At 40.2% G+C, this 16,225-nt stretch overlaps 1 protein-coding gene across 2 annotated transcripts in view; it reads right to left on the bottom strand.

Moving 5' to 3' along the window:
* Positions 1-16,225, bottom strand: part of TMTC2 (transmembrane and tetratricopeptide repeat containing 2) — a 257,764-nt gene that overhangs the window by 86,065 nt on the left and 155,474 nt on the right. For both annotated transcript variants that reach the window (XM_018552935.1, XM_018552936.1), the window contains one exon: positions 1,744-1,858. In XM_018552935.1, coding sequence (XP_018408437.1) covers positions 1,744-1,858 — 115 coding nt within the window. The remainder of the gene's footprint in view (positions 1-1,743; positions 1,859-16,225) is intronic.

Raw genomic sequence — 16,225 nt, forward strand, 5'->3', positions numbered from 1 at the left:
TACATATATATACATATATATATATAACTGTCACAAAACATGTTCGTCTCACATTGGGATCCAGGGATCAATATTTGCTATGAATACCTACGTAATGGCAATTTCTCACAAGCTTTCTGTAATGCAAAATAAACAAACTAAATGAAACTGGTAATGTGTTTCATGTCATACCTGTGGCAACCTGAACAAGCAAATAAAGCAATTAGCAGCTTTATGGAGTGTTTATTAAAAATGCCTTTAACTTGCCAGTTTATAAGTATTGAACCTACAGTTAAAACTGTGAAACCGTGAAGTGGAAGCGGTGCCTTTAACGTTATACAACACATATGTTGCCACTGGTCTTCAGAGCTGTTAATATGTGTGTGCGGTTTGGGATTGGGGTTGTTATATATACTGTAGTCTAGTTCTAGTTTAAACATGGTGAACATCAACAAATATGGATTGCAAGAGGACTCAATTCTAGTAAAATAAGAACATTAAATAGTACATAAGGTCTTTACATATTGACCTATCCGATGGATGTACAACTATTCATTTATTTATACCAACTTGGCACCCGAAACCTGGAACTAAGTAATGAAAAGACTTTAGCATTAATTGCATGGCATTTTTGCTTAAAAAAATTACTTACTGATGTTTAGTTTGTATTGATCTCAAGTTGCACAAGTCCTCATGAAGCATTTAAGACACTGTTGGTTTTCATATGGAATCAACTAAGTAATGAATGAATGGTGACCCAGTACTTTGCACAAGTAAGGCTAAGTGCTCATTCAGGATAATATATGACACATTACGGAAATAGTTTTCCTCTCATCAGGAATACACTGCTACACATCTTGTACTACAAATGTACATGATGGCACAAATCTTGTGGTATTAAAAACTGATGTTTAGGCGATGAGAATAAAAGCCTTATGTTGAGAGCCAGCTTGGAAATAAATAGCAACCATGGCACACAACACACATTAGACTATATTTATGAATTTGACCAAACTTTGCTAATCCTGTTAGAGCAATACATGCTTGTGGACTGGCACCAAATACATATAAAATTAATATTAGTCCTACAGGATTGATCAGGCACAGACAGCCCATGAACACATAACCCCTTTTTCCAATTCATATCATTACTTGAAAACTTTCTGCTTTGTATGCTAATGGGTTAGTGTGGGTTATAGTGGAATTCTAAAAAGAGAAATATGGGGGCTGCCACTGCTGAACACCTGAAAATGCTAGCTTGTGTGGCTGTCATGCTAAATTTTAGTCTCCAAGTCTCCAAGAAATTCAGAGTCACTGACCTAAAATCAGACCAGAGGTTCTGACTTCATTTTCTGCAAGGCTTGGCCTGACAGTGAGGTATCTAGTATTTTCAGACACAGATAACCAATGCCAGCTGCTTTATTTCTCTCATGGTGGGTAGCAAAAGCATGGTGATGCTCTCTGCTAACCCAAAAAGTATGCAGGAAGTAAAGCAGTTGTCAGGTCTTGCAAAACTGCAGTGCTCTTAACTGTATGAGATAGTGATATGGTACTGTAGGGGTTGGATGGATCACATGAGAAGGTGTACTTTATTACAAAACATTTGGCAAGGAAAACAGCTTCTACATATGTGTTTCAGTTGCAGATTTAGTATACATTGAGTATATGTTTAACAAAACCATCACAACCTTCTCACCTGGACATTTTATTTTATGAAACATTCCCTTTAAATGGACACTGGAGTTCACAGCAGTAAATACTTACAAGTTATACAGCATGTCAGCCATATTGCTACGGTAGTACAAGGCATTCCTATAAGCTGTTTCTGCATCAGAAATCTTGCCCTGGTTTTTCAATACATTCCCAAGGTTTCCCCAAGCTGTCAAAAAAAAAGAAAAAAGAAAAATAAGAAAAACACTTATATAAATACTTCTAGAAATGTCCCTTTAAAAAGGAATAATACACACTAGACCAGTAATTTGATGGTTTCATATGACCTGACAATCTAAAAGACAAGTGTCACTTTTTGAACAATTTCCAAATATATTGTTTTCACCTCAGCACTAGTATACAAAAAAAACCTGTTCAATTCTGACAACGTCATACTTATTACTATCTGGCACTGACAGTTGGTGCTGTAAGCTTTCATTCTAGAGCTTGTTCTGTATCAGCTCTCCTACTGTCAAGCAATAATGCTATGTTACAAAGATCAACTAATAATGACAAATGTTCCTGCACAAGTAATTACTTTAGCACAGGAAGTGTCTGCTGAATCATGAAGACTTCTGCTGGAATCAGAAGGAACACAAAAATCTCAACAAATAAAATAGCCTTCTCTGCAGGGCAGTACAATCGAGGTGCGGCAACGAGACTAGTCAGAAATGGCTCCTAGCTAAAACAAAATAACGAGGTGAACAAATTAAGTTGGAGCTGTTGAGCAAATATATGATGTTCCATGTTGAAACATGAATATCTTTAGCTGTGCCATAAAATACCAAACACCACACGTTTAAAAAAAAAACCCTCTAAATTAATTTTCTTCATATAGGTTTGACAGAGTATAATCAATACAAAAATAATTCTCTCTAATTCAACAAATTACCTCAAGACAAAATATTTCATGACTTCAGGGCTGGATTCACTCTTTTGCAATGGATTAAGTTCTGCTAAGGCAGCCCATTCATTTAAATGGCCTGCCTAAGGCACCAAGAAAAGGACATGCACTATTTTTAGTGATGCATTGCACCACAATGTACGGTGCAGAACCATGCTTTGTGGTGTGCTGCAACACAGGTGTGTTGGGATACCATTAAGAATGAATGGCACGCTAGCGGACCAACATGTGTTTTTATAAGGCATAGTAATGTGTGTGGCAGTTAGAAACTGAACAGTGTAAACTAAGCCTTAAAGGGTTTCTAAACCCTCAGCTTTTTTTGCATATATCTACTGCTAGCGAGCAGTAGATATATGCAAAAAGTAAAAAAGAAAACGCTCTAACAGCGGACAGTCGTCCCCTTGTGCTCCCGTCCTAAAATGTGAAAATTCTCGGGCGCCCGCAAAGCATCTTGGGGCGGGCGCATGCACAGTTCACATTTTCGGCCGGGGCGCGAGGAGAGACACAAGGTAAGTCTACGGACGCGTGCACCCGCATGCAGACACCGTGGGACAGGAAGTGCCAGCAAGCTCAGAGGAGTCAGCGCTGGATCGGAGACTCGGCCCAGGTTATGGCCTGGATGGGAAGGGGGTTTAACACCGCGGATGTCAACTGGTTAATTAACGTTGGGGTGAGGGAAAAACAATTTGCCTTTAATGTCACTTTAAGATGGCCATACATTATGTGAAATTCGCAGACTGGGTGCCGCTGTCAGCACCCTTTTGGCCGTCATCCCTTGATCAGCAGATCGAAGGAACCAGTTTAAAAAACTTTGAACGAATAGAGCCAGAAGCCAATCACCCATTGTGCCAGAATACAATGAAGATGGTGGGAGATTCCTCGATCAGCGCTCATAAGTGTTGAAGGAGGATATTTTTGTTGTTTAGCCCACAGAAACAAAAGTCAATTTCAGGTACTTACAATAATTACATGTAAAACACATTTGAGTTTTTAATGAACACATGACAGCAATGTTTTTTTTTAAATTTATTTAGCTGAGAAAAAAAAAAAATTATGGAGGTGCAGTTTTGGGACCTAGACTGCTAGCCAAACGCACCGATTTTTCTAAACTAATATAGGAATAGTTTTTAAGCATTTAAAAAAAAATATATTCTTTAATAACCATTCACAAACATACCTTGAAATTAGGTCTGCCTAATGAAAACTGATTTAATAACAGTTTCTATGGGCACTGCACAGCACGCTTTCATGTACATGTACATAAGGATACATTAGGAACAAAACAGAGGCCTCTCTACATACCTTAATATAGGAAAACCCTGTCCAAGGTATTTGAATATATTTCACAGTTCTTAATTGATGTATTTAAGAAGAATGTATAGTGCAATAATTGCCCAAAAGCTTGCTGAATACATACAGAATCTGAATGGCTATTATTATGGTTATATTTATTGAATAGTGCAATCATAGGTGTGTTAACTAGAGGCTTACTGCACTAGGCACCAAACTGAAGAAAGAAAAAAATTCGACCCCCAAAAATCCATTTTGACGAGCACACGCAAAACTGCAAGCGCAATTTGTTTGTGTGTCCACGTTGTGTTTGGGGGGGGGGGAAAAATTATGTGACTCCTCCCGAGCAAAAACATTTTACTTCATTGGGTTCAGTGGAAACAAATGTTTGCACATGAAAAAAGGGCAAAAGAATAGGTGCAAACAAAGGGAATCAGGCCATTGACTGTATATTCATCCCGATACAGGATTACTTTGATATTAGCTTCCGGTAACACAAAATCATACTTATTGTTTCGGATGGAGTACAGCGAGGGGAATTTATCAACACTGGAGCAGACAAAATCTGGAGCAGGTATGCATGGCAACCAATCAGCTTCTCTCTTGTATTTTCAAATCTTAAATGAACAAACTGGAGAAAGAAGCTGATTGTTTACCCTGCACAGCTGCACCAGATTTTGTCTGCTCCAGTTTTCATAAATTTCCCCCATAGTATTTTGTCTTCAGAACAAAAGATTTTGGTTGCCTGCTGTGAAAAACTAGTCTTCTCACTTGGAATTAGCATTTTCCACAAGTTTAAACTGCATTTTTCTCTATAAACAATCATACATGACCCCCAGGAGTAAAAGATCCCATATAGTGTCTCATCAAAAGAATAAACAGTATGGTTTCGCTCTACAGCCATATCTGCCTTTCAGTATCTGTAATGGAAAATACTAAAATTTTATTACGCAAAGGAAATGCAAATTGGATTGGGACATAACTGGCCTGAAAACTGAATGAAAACTTCTGTTTTTCATTAGAAACGCATTGCGGGCTCTGAAAGCACGGAGGTATACCCAACACTTTACTTGCTCTTCTATTAAACAGTGTATAACTTAGAAAGAGATCTGAGTGGGTGGTGACACAACCTGCCTTAAGGCTTTCATACTTTCAAGAAGTCTGACTCGAGATATCTGATTAATTTAATTGTCTAACACAGTTTTTTTGGCCATGCTCATGGAAATTTGCACTGGGAAACAATGTTTAAATATTCAAATGTTGAGCAATATAAAAACAAAAAAATGTATTTAGTTATGCAGATCAGACTCACATCTGGATTCCATTAAATTACTTCTGAAACAAAGGACATGTAGGAAGATTGACATGGCTCAGAAGACAACAATACTCATACATGGACCTTCTTGGAAGGGTAGAAGCAACACAAAGCTCAACCTATAGATATTTTAGCAGAACATTTAGCAGACAGTCACTATTACTTTCATTTTCAGCTAAACGAGAACAGATTTAAACTTTCCTGAGAATAGAAAAATAGTATTATTGAACATTATGACATTAACCAGGGGTGTGGAATTCCTATCGCCCGACGCCTGGGACATGCAGTTTCGGGCGACGGGCGAGTAGTTTTTTTATACACTTAGCCCCGCTCCAGACAAGCAGAGCTAAGTCAGTGTGGAGCCGCAGCTCGTTTTCAAGTGATCTGATCATTTATCAGATCACTTGAATGAAACGAGAAGCGATTCTGTACACACCGCCCGCCCGTTTTTTTCGGCATCCCCCGCTCCTCTGGCGGACCCGAGACCACGGAACATGAGCTCACCATAGAGCCCGCAGAGCAGATGAAAAAAGTCAGTTTTTCGTCTGCTCTGTGTGATCACTGAGACCGTGGTGCTGTGATCACAGCGCCACCTGTCTCAGCCGTCAGGAACTACACAGAACCTCAGTTCTGTGTTGGGGGGCAGGTTACATAAAGAGAACCTGTCACCTCCAAACTATCACTTAGAGGATTTTAAATCCCCATGTGATAGGAATAAAATTAGGTGGGGGTAAAAAATAAAATAAAGTTGTAAAAAATAATGAATTATATATTAAGAAAAGTGACAATGTAAAAAAATAAAATAAAAAAAATGAAAACCAACACCGATGCCCCCGCCATCTGCATGCAGATAAATGCACCCATAGGACATTGTGTGTGTGTGCACTGAGTGCTGCCACCATTTCACTGTGCCATATTGTGGTAGCGAGGCAGCAGAACTCTCTCACACGCACAATGTGCATTAAAGGGCAAGTTCACTTTCAGTGTTGTTTTTTTTTTTTTGGGGGGGGGGGGGGGGGCAACAACATCAAACACATTAGATATGTGTAATGGTGTGTATCCCCTTACCTGCAGTACAAGGAGCTCCATCAATGGTGGAGAGCAGAGGGGGACAGCCAGCAGCACATGTTTTTATACTGGCTGCATAATTTGATGGCGCTAAATAAACTGTAATAAAAAATAAATATATGTTTGGTGTTGTATTCCACACATTGATGCACGTGGGGAGCAAAGGCTGGCCCATGTGGTCCAATCCAATAGAAGAGCTAATGTTGCAAAAGTGGCTCAAGAATGGTTTGAGGAGCACGACAAGGAGTTTGAGGTATTGACTTGGCCTTCAATCCAAAGGAGCATCTGTGAGATGTGCTGGAAAAAAAAAATTCCAATCCATGGAGACCCCCACCTCGCTACTTACAGGATTTAAAGGATCTGCTACTGATGGCTTGGTGCTGGATAGCACAGCATACCTTCAGAGGTCTAGTGGAGTCCAGTCTTGAAGGGTCAGGGCTGTCCTGGTGGCAAAAGGAGGGACCTACTCAATATAAGGTGGGTGGTCATGGCTGATCGGTGTATGTAAAATACCCTCGATATTTACAACTATGTAGGGCAAGGATTTATATCCAGTCTGGCAGGACCTCACATTATACAGTATTTGGTAATCACATTTTGCGCAATCACATTTTTTACTGTTTACCCAGCTTTACAAACTTGCGTGTGGGTTTAAATTAAACTGTGCATAGCAATCAATAGGTATACAAGAAAAAAAGTTAGCCAAGTCCTAATTGAGTAAAATGTTTATCATCATCTCTTGGCAGGAGGCCCTATATTCCCATTCTAGGCACTGCCATGTTTGAACCTAACCTCATAGAAGGCAGGCCGGTTCAGCCTGTCCATCACCAACCACACTATAGAAATCCTTCATTTCCAAGAAAATGTGCTGGCTGTCAAAGCTGCCCCATGGTTATTACGACCATGTGATGGATTCTATGTGTTAGCAACCCTATATCAACTATCAAGAGGACCTGAGTACACGCCTAAACCCAGCCAGTCACAAGCCACCATTAAGCCTGTCCATGAAATTGTGACCTCAAAAACAAAAGACAAGCAAGGTCAGTAACCAGCTGGTACATGAGAGGGCATGAGAAGCACGAGGACTATCAGATTCTGGACTTTCAGAGCAAGTCAATATTAATTTTTAAGAGGCAGTCCTACCTCAAGCTAGGAATTGCATCTCATATACGCTCTACCAATATGTCAGCTTCATTTCTATGACCTGCTGGCAAATGTAATCTTGAATACTATGTTTCCTTCAAGCCTAATTGTTTCAGCTTCTGGTCTTATTTGACACAATATACAAGGGGTGGACAAATTAGTATGTTTGAGTCTTTACACGCCCCCTGGCTTCCTGATTGGCCGGGTAGCCGGCTCCATGGTGACGAGGGTAAACGACTGGTGACGAGGGTAAAGACTCGCCGCCCGGCTTCCTGACACCAGAAGTTCGGGTAGCATTCGGGTGAGTATAAGTACTCGGCCAAATACTAGATATCACCACCGATACTAGTACCAGTGCATCCCTAACAAAAACGACAGTAAATCTCAAAAGTTAGGCGTCAGCCTCTGATTTTTAAGAAGCTTTTGCTACCTGACTCCTGGGATTTCTCCAACCCAGCAATACACATAAGATGCCTCTGCTTAACAATTAACCTTTTTGGCCAATGCATTTCTGAAATGCTGATTCACTAATCCGCTTCTAACCTGTGCTTTGCCAAGCACGGCAAAGCAACGATTTCCCGACCTCAAACACACACTTGGCTCCCTTGCCACTTGGTTCACCTGCTAGACAGAAATTTACATTTCTGATGCATCTGTGTACGTGGAAGCATGGAACACTCTCCTTCTTCCCATAATGATGTGGGCCTAAATGACTAATTGCCAGGCTCAAGCACTGGCACATGGTGTTGGAAAGAGGATGCCCAGTGCTGTGTAGGTTCCATCGAAATTGAAATAAAATTTACACCAGCTTTTCCCCTCTTTACTTTGGTGGCTAACCAGATTGAGAGTAAGCTAAAGGTAGGGAAGGAAAGCTTTTGTTTGGGGCAGGGCTATTTTACTTTTTTATTTCTAAAGCCAACTAATGTTAGCTGTGAATTTAGTCGTAAGAGTTTAAAATTGAATATTGGTAATTTTTTTTAGAGGTTATTATAAAATAACGGACAACAAGCTGCAGTTAGAACTATAAACACTAAAATGTTTTACAAATTTGGCTGAAATGTACTATATAAAACTTACATTAAAAGTAAATCAAGTCAAAATTTTGAGTGTAACATAGCTACATGTTCCTTGGATAGCACTTAGAATTATTGGATTTTACTTGCTTAGAAATACTCTGTGGGAATAAAAGTCTTACTACAATGAGCTGCTAATTTTTCTCTTAAAATGAAACTGTAACATCAAAAGTCGTATAGCTAACCTAAAAGTAAAGTAAAATGCTCACAGAGAAACCTGTATGTACTTACCTTTCTTTATCTCCACGAGTGCCCTAGCAGCTCCCAAACCCGCCATAAGACTCACTCTATCTTTGATCTGTCATGTTTGAAAAAGTCACAGGAAAAGATTACATACAAAGAATACATGTTACATTAATCCCACATCAGCTATAAGAAAAAAAGTCTTATTTGGCATTACACTTATCACTTCGATACGCCATATACATACTGAACTGCAAAGTATTTTCACAGCTGACAGTGCAACTTACACACTCCATTTCCTGAAATCTAATTATGATTGGTATGGAAGCATAGCATTTAACAGTAGATGGCCTACTATTGCCATATAAAGCCAATTATGGTATAATACTGGAAAACCTTTTAAAAAGGAATGTAGGCAAATAATAATAATATAAAAAAGCTGACTAGCAGAAAGTACAGTATTTAACTCAACACTAAATTTAGGTGGAAGGCCAGTAGCTTTGTTAGACAGAATTGAAAACTGTTTATGATATACACTGTTTTTGCAAGCTAATGGAGATATATTTACCCAAAATTCACACATTTTTCTAACTGGATTCAAATTGGGAAAATATGTGGATCCTGAGAGAGAGAGAGCTGTGTAAATCTTGTGCAAAACATTTATGAATAGAGCCCTAAGTGTCATAAAGTTAGAGTTTGAATCTACTTCAAACATTTAAAGCACAACTGTCTGTCTTAAAGGAGAACTATGAGGTGAGTGCTTTTCACTCACCTCATAGTTCTAGCCGACCTGTGACAATGACACTGGCACAGGTCGGCTCAGTAGATCGGGAGGTGAGCGAAGACATACCGGCGCTCGCTCACCTCTCGATCCTGTCACGGCTCTCTGCCGTGACAGGGGAGGGGATGGATTTCCCCTCGCTCCGATCCGCCAGCGCTCCGATCGGGGCGGGTACAGCTGGCTCTGCCTCTAGGTAGGCAGAGCCAGCTGTCAGCCACGCAAGTGGGTGGAACCACACATAATTGTCGGGATCCGCTTCAGCTGCGACGTCTTAGTATACCTAGTATACTTAGGTGAGCGAGCACATACCGGCGCTCGCTCACTTCTCGATCCTGTCACGGCCCTCTGCCGTGACAGGGGAGGGGATGGATTCCCCCCTCCCCGCTCCAATCCGCCAGCGATGACTGGCGGAACGGACGGGGAAGGGGGCGGGTACAGCTGGCCCTGCCTCTAGATAGGCAGAGCCAGCTGTCACTCACGCAGCTGGGCGGATCTCGACATCGTTGTCGGGATCCGCTCCGGCTGCAACGTCTCAGTATACCGCGAGCTGTAGCTCGCGGTATACGGAGCTCAGGGTGACGGGAGGACGCTAGTTTGTGTCCTCCCGTTACCCTAAGGAGAACTATGGGGAAAAGCCCTGACCCCATAGTTCTCCTTTAAGTTGTTTTTTTTAAATTACAGGATAGGTTCAGGATCATTCAGAATATAGGTTTATCTGTAACTATAAGGTGCATCTAGCTGGGCAGATAGGTGAAAAATATGAATGTAGAACAATTAGAGCCACTCAGCAAATAGTCTATCCCTCACAAGTCAATTGAGCAGAATATACCTAGACCTAAAAAATGTAAAAGTGAGAAAGACAAGAAGCCCACCTACAGAGCATCCTCCATGCATGAGTTAATTCTTGGAAATTTGGAATTATAATATGCCTAACCAAAGGGAAACATGCTAATCAACTGATTCAGCAGTAATGCATACTGTACATTTATATGGTGCTTTGGAAAATACATATTACTGGATATCTTAGGATTCATGCTGCATCTTTTAGACTGAAGGTCTCAAGGGAGAGCCAGGGCTCTCTTTACCCTCTTGTCTTCCTTATATTGTAAAGTGCTGTTGAGACTGTTGGTGCTATATCAATTCTGTATTAAAATAATAATAATATTGTTTTGCTACTGTCTTTCACCTAGGTGTCTATTTAAAAAAAAAAAACACATTGTTTATTCTTCCAGCAAAACTGTAGATGCAATTTTTCTATGTAAGTTACCCAGCTGTTGTGAGAATGGGGCAAAAACCAACATTGTTTTGTGTAATTTCTCTTCTGATCAAATGTTCTTGAGTAGGTTTATTCATAAAGAACAGTGAATATGGAAAATGATGCATTATGGCCACTAAACGTTGCTGAGGATCATAATAAATAAATACAGTATATGTTAGTAGTGAGATACAATGCTACAATTTACAAGAACACCGGAGAAAATGAGCATATAACATAAAAGTAACCATTGCTATCCCGTAGTAGCAATGGTTACATTTATATGCTCATTCCAGTTTGTTACCAACATGTATTTATTTCTTAAAATCGTCAGCTCCCTCTAGTGGCCATAATTATGCCAATGCACTCTGTTCTTTATGAATTAACCTACTGAAGAACATTTGACCAGAAAGAAAATACACTAAGAACACTCATTTTTGCCCCTTTCTCACAACAGCTGGTTAAATCACACAAAGTAAATGCACCTGCAGTTTTGCTAGATGAATAAGGGCAAAAATCATGTGGTTTTTTAAAAGGGGAAAAAAAAACAGCAAAACTAATTGCAAGCAGAGCTTTTGCATTCAGATATGCAAACGTTCTTAAAATTGCTATTTGCATTGGAAAAAGCAAGTCTTCTGGCCCCCATGTAACAATGCCAGGACTGTAAGATAGTTTGCTCATGTACAAGGGCATATACTGTGGTATGGCATTTGCACCATCAGAAAGTGGAAAAAGTGCTGAAAGAATAGTTATGTTCTGAACATAAAGTAAAAGCCTTTAGCCAGGCTATGAATATTCAAGCAGTAAATGAGCTTTGAAACAAGTCCTCCTTCATGACTGTGGCTGCTGGCACTGTGGAGCATTTAAACTCATAGCAGAAAAACTAATGTGGCTATCTCTCATCAATTCACCCAGTCCCCACCCCTTCCAGAGCACATGCTCTGTGTTTACATTGGCACATAGGGGGCCAGAAGGCTGCAAAGTCACTATTAGGAGGAGGGAGAATTAATTGCTCCACCATGCCTGAGGCTACAGAGATCAGTGCAGACTTGTTTAATGCTCACTTATTGCATTTTAAAAATATGTTAATATTTACATGTCCATAGCCTGCCCACGGGTTCACTTTAAAGAGCTTGTGTGCATTGCATATGCAGAGCAAAGTAACAGGTTTGCTTAAACCCCATCCTCCTTGTTAGCTCTTCTTTCCGTTGCTTCACTGCCAGTCTGTTTAGCTGTAGTGTGTGAGGAAAATGCTCAGGCTTGTGTAAACCAACCAACCAACCAAGCTACTCTTAGTACCTATGTGCTTTTCCTTTAGTGAACCATAAAGATTTTTGTTTAATCATAAACCACTAAAAAGCCAACAAGTGGCAAGGAAGAATAGCCCAGAAATCCTGAAAGTTGCTCAGATCAGGGATTTAAATATAAATTAATCCTATTATATATTTATTACAAAAATAATGAAAAGCATTTTTAAATGCAGCTAGTTAAACTATAAAAATGTGATTTGCCATCAGCCTTCTGTGATCTCCTCTGTAGTGGCACTAGGAGCCTATTAGGTATGCTCAATGCACAGGTGATGACAAGGAATGTGCTGACAGGATGAAAAAGCAATGTAAACAGAAATGAACTGCTGCTGCTTCTTGACTGTCGAAAGGCTGGGGGTGGGCAGGTGACCAAGCTTTATCTATTAAAGGGGACGTAAAGCGACGGGTGGAAAAAGAATAAAAAGCCTACACTGAGTTTTAAGCCACAATCTGCTAGTATGCACAGCATTATTAGCACATTATGTTAGACATATCAGTCAAAGCATTCCCCTCCACACTCCTCCCTCGTCGGCGCTTCTATGTGTGCCATGGTCTTCTTCCAGGTTCTATGTGTGCCATGGTCTTCTTCCTCCTGATTCTTTGGCCATTTGAATGACGTAGCTCCGATGCATACGCACAGAATTTTAATCTCGGCACACCGACCCGGTACCAGGTGTACATGGAAAAAGTATTTGCTGACCAGCTGCAAAAACCTTTAATGGCAGAAATACTTACACAGTCTCTTCCGTCATAGAAAACCTGTCAATCAGCATTTTTTTTTTTTACTTTCACTTGATATGTAGGAGAGAAAAGACAGGTTACCAGCATGGCTGTACAGTCTGGCAGGGCTGTGTAGCATAAGTTAAACAGCAAAATAAATAATTTGGCAGGTTAAACAGGTCCCCCATTTCACCTGTATATTTAGCCGTTTGCCTAGGGTTCAGTCTTAGTAGTGGACAAGGAACACATATGTGATTATATACAGTCTAAGCTCACCCTTCTTTTACTACACAAATCTTTCATTGTGATGTTGGACGTGAGAAGATCTAAAATAACCAGACCAAACATAAACAGGAAATATCTAAAACCCAAGAACCAAAATGTTATATACTGCAGTTTTCCAGCCCTTGGATGCGGTGACCGCATTAAATTTTTTAGGCCAAGTACATTTTCTGTAGGTACAGAGAAAAAAAAGGTAATTCTGTCAGAATTCCAGTGTCTTTGTAACTTACTGTGAACTGAAATCTCAAATTAATGTTTTCGGCTTTCCCAGCTCTCTTTGTGCACTTTAGAACAACTACTGCCTATGTAATGGAGATGGAGAGGAAAGGTGTATGCAAATCAGGAGAGGAGCCTAGGGTGACAATGCTGTACCTCCACAGATACAGTACAGCAATTGAGTGTTGTCAATCTAGAACATGTAATGCGTTACTGGCCAGATTTTGGGGTGAAAATAACGAAAAAAAGAAAAATAATGCAGCCACCACATTTAAAGGAAAACTATGAGGTGAGTGATTTTCACTCAACCTCATAGTTCGAGCTGACGTGTGACAATGAAACTGTCACACGTTGGCTCTATAGATCAGGAAGTGAGCGAACGCATACCGTCGCTCGCTCACTTCTCGATCATCTCCCTGCAGAGTGATCCGCTCCCTGCAGGGATTCCCCCACCCCCCTCCAGGCTCAGATACTCCAGCGCTGACTGGAGGAACGAACGGGGGAGGGGGCGGGCACAACAGGCTCTGCCTCTAGATAGGCTAAGTCAGCTGTCACTCAAGCAGATGGGTGGACCTAGACAGCATTGTCGGGATCCGTCCCGGCTGCAGAGCTCTCAGTATATAGCAAGCTGTATACTGAGCTTTAGGGTCACAGGAGGACATATACTAACGTCCTCCCGTGACCCAAAGAGAACTATGGGCTAAAAAAGGTTACCCCATAGTTCTCTTTTAAGGACTGATAAGCAGCATTATATTAAATACTGGTTCTTGGGTTTAGATACACTTTAGGGCTACACAGAACAATACAAAATGTAAGAAAAATTACACTACAAATGATAATGTTGCACTTAACACCTGCACAAAATAATAATAAAGAAGGCTGATAATGGCAGAATGTGAATTGCTACATGGCAATACTTTGCTTTCCATCAAGATATGGAACACATTTTTTCCACATCAGTTTATTAAGTTACCCTTTGTGTTCATGCATTAATATACCAGGCACTGTGGCATGAAGTATATTTTGCAAATGTTGTAAATCAATCAAAAAGCCTTTCCTTTCAGCTAACTTTCACACTCAAATAAATATAAATGCATCAACACACATTTATTCACTCTTCGCATATGTGCTAAAATTTTACCTCTCATCTGAGATTTATCCTAATCATTTTTACAGCTTATCAAAACCGATTTCAGGTGGTTCACTGTCGTGGATCCTATTTCATCTTTTTAAATTAAACTTTTAATCCAATTTACAGCTGACGGGATTAAGCAATTATAGTTCATTTATTTCACAAAAGCTGTAACAAAAATCATGTTGTAATACATACCCAAGGCAGACTGAACTACTGATTAGAACATCTTTAAAACACACAGAAGAGATGTCCTATTGCTAACTAAATAGCAAAAAAAAAAAAAGGAACTGCGAAGAGTACCCTCTACAGTGAAAATCCTGGACATTTTATAAGGGATGCAGCCGAAGCAGGATTCCATTACTCTGACACTTTGGCTTTATTATATTGGGGGCATGTGCAAGGTTTCGTTAAAGGCAAAGTCAATCTTTAGAAATAAATAAATAAATGTTTATTTATTTTTGCATTGGCGCCAGTAAAGCATTGCAACCACGATCAGTAGATTGCAGAAGCAATGCCCTGGTGCTCCTGTGGACTCCTCCCCCCATCCATACCAAGGTATAGACATTCATTAACATGTACGGGTAGAAGAATAAATGGAATACAACTGCAGTGATGTCACCGCACTTGTTTTGAGAACTACCAGTCCCTCTCCAGCAGTGGCAAGTTTCTCCATTCACATATCCTGTCAAAGGATCACATGAGTGTGTGGCTGGAGCCACGCACAGCCACTCTGAATTAAAAAAACAACAGCAGCCTGCGGGGAGAAGAACCCTGCGATTCAGGTAAGTGGGTGAGTGAGAGGGAGAGCGGGGTTGCCATGTGACAATGTTTCATTTTACACCCTAAATATTGCTGCAATATGAAACATGGTCAGAAAAGTAAACAACTTTTAAACTCAAGCATAGAGGGAGCAGACGCTTCCTTGTTGTCTGCATGAGTCTGCAGTTACAGTGCAGACACAGACAGTTTGAAGGTAAGCAATACAATGATGGCAGCAATGAAAGCACAGGAAAAGAAAAAGCAGAGGTAAAAAACTTTATTGGCCCATTCACACTGGTCCGATGCGTTAATCACACGTGTGTGTTAACTGTGAGGAAGGTACGGGCGTTGCATGCACTACTTTTTTTAATAGCATCGCAACACACAGTATTGCAGTACCGCGCACTGCAGCAAGATCAACAGCATTGCAGGCAGGTGGGAGGTGTGTTTGGAGTGCCATTCAAATGAATGGCAATACAACTCCCGCACTGTTATCACACAGTAGGTGCTTTGTGCAGTGTGGTGTGTTAATCGCAGGGAACCATGAGATTAACACATCCGACCAGTGTGAATGGGCCCTATATTTGCAAAGTTGCTTGGTGATCCTTAACATATGGTAAGACCTAATGTGTTTAAAAGGTATAGCTTCCCTTTAAATACCAGGATTTTTATCTCTTCACAAAAAATACCAGGATGTTTTAAAATAAACACATTCTTGCTCATCAAGTCATTTAAACAAACCATGAAAAAACTTCAAACTGTAGCGTCATTAAAATACATCATATGACTGCATGCAATATCTTATTTTCATTCACATCCAATGCCAGGAAAAATAGAGTACACATGAACTTTCTCTGATTGATTTCCCAGGTATTTCAAGCAACATCCAGCAGACTTACAAATTGGGATTTCCGGATACTTTTTAAGGTCTCTGGCTTGAAACTGCATATTTGCCTTGGATTTATGCAGGATTTTAGTTCCGCAGATGCCAAAAAGCCAGTTTGACCTGAAACATTGCTTTTAATCAGAAGCTTGGTATCAGCAACACAAACAAAAAAAATTGCAATAAAATGTGAGATAGGTGAAGATAAAGGATTTTAAAGGT

The sequence above is a fragment of the Nanorana parkeri genome, unplaced genomic scaffold (assembly GCF_000935625.1).
Source record: "Nanorana parkeri isolate BGI_ZX_2015 unplaced genomic scaffold, ASM93562v1 scaffold101, whole genome shotgun sequence".
Classification (NCBI taxonomy): Eukaryota; Metazoa; Chordata; class Amphibia; order Anura; family Dicroglossidae; genus Nanorana; species Nanorana parkeri.